Source organism: Procambarus clarkii, chromosome 12 (genome assembly GCF_040958095.1).
Source record: "Procambarus clarkii isolate CNS0578487 chromosome 12, FALCON_Pclarkii_2.0, whole genome shotgun sequence".
NCBI classification, from domain to species: domain Eukaryota; kingdom Metazoa; phylum Arthropoda; class Malacostraca; order Decapoda; family Cambaridae; genus Procambarus; species Procambarus clarkii.
The window spans coordinates 40,851,729-40,857,855 of NC_091161.1; the positions used below are offsets into that span (position 1 = coordinate 40,851,729).

Here is a 6,127-nt window from a genome sequence, read left to right on the forward strand (position 1 = left end):
TAGGGGGTCCCTTACCGCCCACAGGGTCTCTATGAAGTCAACTACCGCCCATAGTGTTTGTATAGTGTCCACTATCGCCCATAGTGTTATTATGGGGTCCACTACCCCTCATAGGGTCGGTATGGGGGTCCATTACTACCCACAGGGTGTGTCTGGGGTCTATTTTGGCAATACTGCTTTTCCAATCTCATTTGTTGTTCAATGTAAAATATTTGTTGCTCGACTTGCAACAATTTATATATATATATATATAGTATAGTGCCTTTGCAATAATGTACCAATGTGTGTATTTTCATAACTCGTTTTAAATTGTTGAAAAATAAATAACTACATTGTGAATGCAAGTCAATGTTTACATGCTAAATCAGAGTTGCCAGATTCCGCTTAAAATAGCAAATTGTGCTTATTTTCAAAGCTTGAGAATTTAGCTTTAAAGTAGTTAAAAAACTACGAATTTCGCAATTTGCTATGTACTTTAGTGTACTATTTTAAAATAAGGTTGGTTTTTAAGCTGCAAGTCATATGAATCTCAAAAAAAGTATATTATTAACAATCTTATCTCCATAGTTCACTAGTTTCTGTAAATCAGATCTGGTAACTGTAGGCCAAGTACTGGTAGACTCAAGACACAATGTGTGTTGAAGCTATTCTCTTTGAAGAAGTCATCTCGACAGGATCTTCCAGCTCCAGCTATAAAACTTCACCAAACATGGATCTACCTAGTACATCAAATGGTAAGAAATTACTAAACTGTAGTAAACTGAATCTGACACTGTCATATATATATATATATATATATGTATGTGTGTATGTATGTATGTATGTATGTATGTATGTATGTATGTATGTATATATATATATATATATATATATGTTGTACCTAGTAGCCAGAACGTCGTACTCGGCTTACTATGCAAGGCCCGATTTGCATAATAAGCCAAGTTTTCCTGACAGTATATTTTCTCTAATTTGTTTTCTGATGAAATGATAAAGCTACCCATTTCATTATGTATGAGGTCAATTTTTTTTATTGGAGTTAAAATTAACGTAGATATATGGCCGAACCTAACCAACCCTACCTAACCTAACCTAACCTATATTTATAGGTTAGGTTAGGTTAGGTAGCCGAAAAAGTTAGGTTAGGTTAGCTTAGGTAGGTTAGGTAGTCGAAAAACAATTAATTCATAAAAACTTGGCTTATTAGGCAAATCGGGCCTTGCATAGTAGGCTGAGAAGTGCGTTCGGGCTACTAGGTACGACATATATATATATATATATATATATATATATATATATATATATATATATATATATATATATATATATATATATATATGAGGGGTACCACCTCTGGTGCAAGTGTAGGGACCCATAGCCTCGGAGAAGAAAATAAAGAGTACTCAGAGAAGACCTTGTGGATCCTCACTGAACACTTTCATATTTTCTTCTCCTACCACCCTTATTCTTTTGGTATGTGTGTATATTTATCTAACTTTATTTGAAAACGTCATTACACAAAAAAAGTTACAATATTGATTATATATATATATATATATATATATATATATATATATATATATATATATATATATATATGTCGTACCTAGTAGCCAGAACGCACTTCTCAGCCTACTATGCAAGGCCCAATTTGCCTAATGAGCCAAGTTTTCCTGAATTAATATATTTTCTCTAATTTTTTTCTTATGAAATGATAAAGCTACCCACTTCATTATGTATGAGGTCATTTTTTTTTTATTGGAGTTAAAATTAACGTAGATATATGACAGAACCTAACCAACCCTACCTAACCTAACCTAGCCTATCTTTATAGGTTAGGTTAGGTTAGGTAGCCGAAAAAGTTAGGTTAGGTTAGGTTAGGTAGGTTAGGTCGTCGAAAAACAATTAGTTCATGAAAACTTGGCGTATTAGGCAAATCGGGCCTTGCATAGTAGGCTGAGAAGTGCGTTCTGGCTATTAGGTACGACATATATATATATATATATATATATATATATATATATATATATATATATATATATATATATATATATATATATATATATATATATATATATATATATAATTTTTTTTTCTTCCAATAATATAGTATTCGCTTGAAATTAACAGCCTGGTCAATCAGGCTGTTGGATTCAACTCCTCTCAGTTTTGTTATACGAGTTACAGCATGGTTAATCACATCCAAAATTAAAGTTATTTCCAGATGCAGTCCTAAAATTTTTAACATTGCTCTCACTAGTGTTAATGTAGATTATTTCATAATTTAAATAATATATTTAATTACTGTAGTACATTTTAACAACAATTTAACTTATAATTTTTGCAGCATAGGTCATTTGAATATAAGTATTTTATTAGAAACTATTTCCTTCAGGTCTTCAGGGAAAATTCTTGAGGAGATGCACAAACTGCAAACAATGTGTGCATGTCCGAAGCAATGTTTGCAAGTTCTGCCAGTGTGACTTCCGAAACAGTAGAGAATTAATGAAGAAAGAAGAGGAAGCCCGTTTTCTACTTAAAGGCAAGAAGGCTTTAGAACGAAATACAGCAAGCCGGGTTCTACGAAGGATTGAAAATCAGGTATTGAAGTTTGTCTACATCTGTTGTATTCATTTGTATTCTTCTTATGCTGAACTTGCTTGATAAGGTATAGAATCAACATGAATAATGCTGTACAGTACTTACATACTATTTGTTTATTTATTTATATACAAGATAGCACACTGGGATTATGAGAGTACATAGAATTGATGTTTTTACATTCTTGTAAAGCCACTAGCACACATAGTGTTTTGGGCAGGTCCTTAATCTAACAGATAATTTTAAATAGGCAATTTAAAGCTTAAATGGAAAAAATTGGCTGGTACATTGTAAGAAAGTATCACAAAGATTACTATGTACATTAAAGTAAAATTTGAGGGTTATCAACATATAAATTGTAGCATAATTTGAGGAATATTTCAAGGTATAATATAGTAAGATATGCATTCAATATAACAATCATGATATAAGGTGATAGCAATGATTACAATGGAAAAGTTGTATGGTTTAGGCACATATATTCTGGCATTGGATTTCATAAGATACAGTGCGAGTTTAATACACTAGTTAGGAAACTATCAAGAAAAAATTTAGGTACTTTTTGGTTTTATTTTTTAAAATGGCAGAAGTTGGACAGTTTTTAAATTTGTTAGCAAGTTAGTTCCATAGACAAGGTCCCTTTATTTGCATAGAGTATTTACACAGAATAACTTTGACTCTGGGGATATCAAAGATATTTATTTCTGGTATTGTGATTCTATTATGGGTTCTATTGCACATGCCCAGCTATGCTTCAAACATTTATTTTGTTGCATTTTCCCAGATAGTGTTATTGTTTAAATATTATTTGCTTTTCAGCTAACATATCTGCGTGGCTGTGGGTATGAATCAATCGTTATCTATTACAAGAAAGGACCAGCACGACAAGAAGAGGACAAGAAGATCTTCACCACTAACTTCTTTTTGTGTAAGTAGTTCACATAATATATAAATATATCACCACCTATTATTTTCTCTCATATATATATATATATATACATATGTATATATATATATATATACATATGTATATATATATATATGTCGTACCTAATAGCCAGAACGCACTTCTCAGCCTACTATTCAAGGCCCGATTTGCCTAATAAGCCAAGTTTTCCTGAATTAATATATTTTTTCTAATTTTTTTCCTATGAAATGATAAAGCTACCCAATTCATTACGTATGAGGTCAATTTTTTTTATTGGAGTTAAAATTAACGTAGATATATGACCGAACCTAACCAACCCTACCTAACCTAACCTAACCTATCTCTATCGGTTAGGTTAGGTTAGGTAGCAGAAAAAGTTAGGTTAGGTTAGGTTAGGTAGGTTAGGTAGTCGAAAAAACATTAATTCATGAAAACTTGGCTTATTATGCAAATTGGGCCATGCATAGTTGGCTGAGAAGTGCGTTCTGGCTATTAGGTACGACATATATATATATATATATATATATATATATATATATATGTCGTACCTAATAGCCAGAATGCACTTCTCGGCCTAGTATGCAAGGCCCGATTTGCCTAATAAGCCAAATTTTCCTGAATTAATATATTTTCTCTAACTTTTTTCTTATGAAATGATAAAACTACCCATTTCATTATGTATGAGGTAAAAAAAAAATTATTGGAGTTAAAATTAACGTAGATATATGACTGAACCTAACCAACCCTACCTAACCTAACCTAACCTATCTATATAGGTTAGGTTAGGTTAGGTAGCCGAAAAAGTTAGGTTAGGTTAGGTTAGGTTGGTTAGGTAGCTGAAAAACAATTAATTCATGAAAACTTGCCTTATTAGGCAAATCGGGCCTTGCGTAGTAGGCCGAAAAGTGAGTTCTGGCTACTAGGTACGACATATATATATATATATATATATATATGTATATATATATATATATATATATATATATATATATATATATATATATATATATATATATATATATATAATTTCAATTCAATCATCTCTGTCGTTGATGTATATGGCAAAAAGTGTGTGGCCCAATACAGCACTATGTCTTAACGTAATGGGTCCAAGGGCCCATAAGGTCTCGACAGCATTAAGGGCCCTTTAGCAAACCAGTGTGCTGGTGCCCCTATGACACCCATGACGTCTTTGTATCATTTCAAGTTTGTACATGTACTTCTTAAGATATGGGCACCATACAACTGCTGCATATTCTAGCTTTTGTCTAAAAAAATCATGAACAATTTATTTATTATTTATCCATGAATGCCAGAACTAAACCCTGTGGTACTCCACTCGTGACATTTCTCCAGTCCAATACATTGCCTCTGATTACTGCCCTCATTTTTCTATCAGTTTGAAATTTTTTAATCCATGTTAGAAGCTTACCTGTCACCCCTCCAATATGTTCCAGTTTCCAGAACAAACTCTTATGTGGAATTCTATTGAATGCCTCTTTTAGGTCCAGATAGATGCAGTCAACCCAACCATATCTTTCCTGTAAAATTTCTGCGGCTCGATCATAGTAACTGATTAAATTTGTTACACAGGATCTTCCATTTCAAAATTTTTTATTTTTTATTTTTATTTTTTATTCCAGCACGCACAAGGAAGCTTGATGCAGATAAACTTACATTAGGATCAGAAGGTGATAGCGATAATGCCCTGGAAAAAAATCCTGACGAGCTACAAGTGCAGCAGGTGCATAAAGTCCAAAAGGTACCGCAGGTGCAAGAAATTCAACAATTACAAAAAGTTCCGCAGGTGGAACATTTACAAAAAGTTCCGCCGGTGCAACAAGGGCTACCATTAGCAATCCTTCAGAAACAGCAAGAAGTACAAGTAGTAAAATTTGAACCACAGGGAACTACACCAGGAAAACAGTGTAGTAACAACGGAATGGGAATTTTAAAATACCTGAGGAAACAGGTAAAAAAGGACAAACAATAGAAATGGTTCCTTACACATTATTTGGTAGTTTATAGGTATTTTACTTATAATACTTTATATTATGTCTACAGTTTATAATTTAGTTTACAGTTAATTTACTTTTCAACTTCCATATCTTACATGAAGGATTTTTACTGTTTTTCATTTTTAAAACCTTATTAGTATCATTTATAGTTTAGTGTCAATTCACTTATAATACAATATATGGAATAATTTACTAAATTCATTTAACTATAATAAATTTAAATAAACATTTTTACCCCAGGATGAGTTTCAGTCACCCTACCCAAAAAATTAATGTTTCTTTATTACTAATCTTGTGAGAGGTAGCTTATTGTGCAGCCCATACTCATTCTGTGAGTGTTAGTTTATTGTGCACCCCATAGTCATCATGTCACCCAAGCCTGCTGCAGCTGCACCTGAGGGGTGGTGTAGGGAACCATTAGTGTACTATTATGATTTGAGAGAGAGAATGCTCTGTGGACAGAGCATCAATATGGCTTAAGGCATTGAGCTTTGCCTCAAGATGAAGCTTGGGCTGATCTCTGATTTGCTTCTTGGGAGTCTTCATTTACGTGCACCCCATACTCAACCACTTTGTAGTAATT

General features: G+C 32.7%; 1 protein-coding gene across 1 annotated transcript; it reads left to right on the forward strand.

The window, feature by feature from the left end:
* Positions 1 to 586: 586 nt before the first annotated feature.
* Positions 587 to 5,783, forward strand: LOC138364151 (uncharacterized). Its single transcript, XM_069323499.1, has 4 exons — positions 587 to 734; positions 2,393 to 2,598; positions 3,418 to 3,526; positions 5,170 to 5,783. Exons 1-4 carry the CDS (start codon positions 632 to 634, stop codon positions 5,517 to 5,519), a joined length of 768 nt encoding a protein of 255 aa, XP_069179600.1. The 5' UTR covers positions 587 to 631; the 3' UTR covers positions 5,520 to 5,783.
* The last annotated feature ends 344 nt before the right edge of the window (positions 5,784 to 6,127 follow it).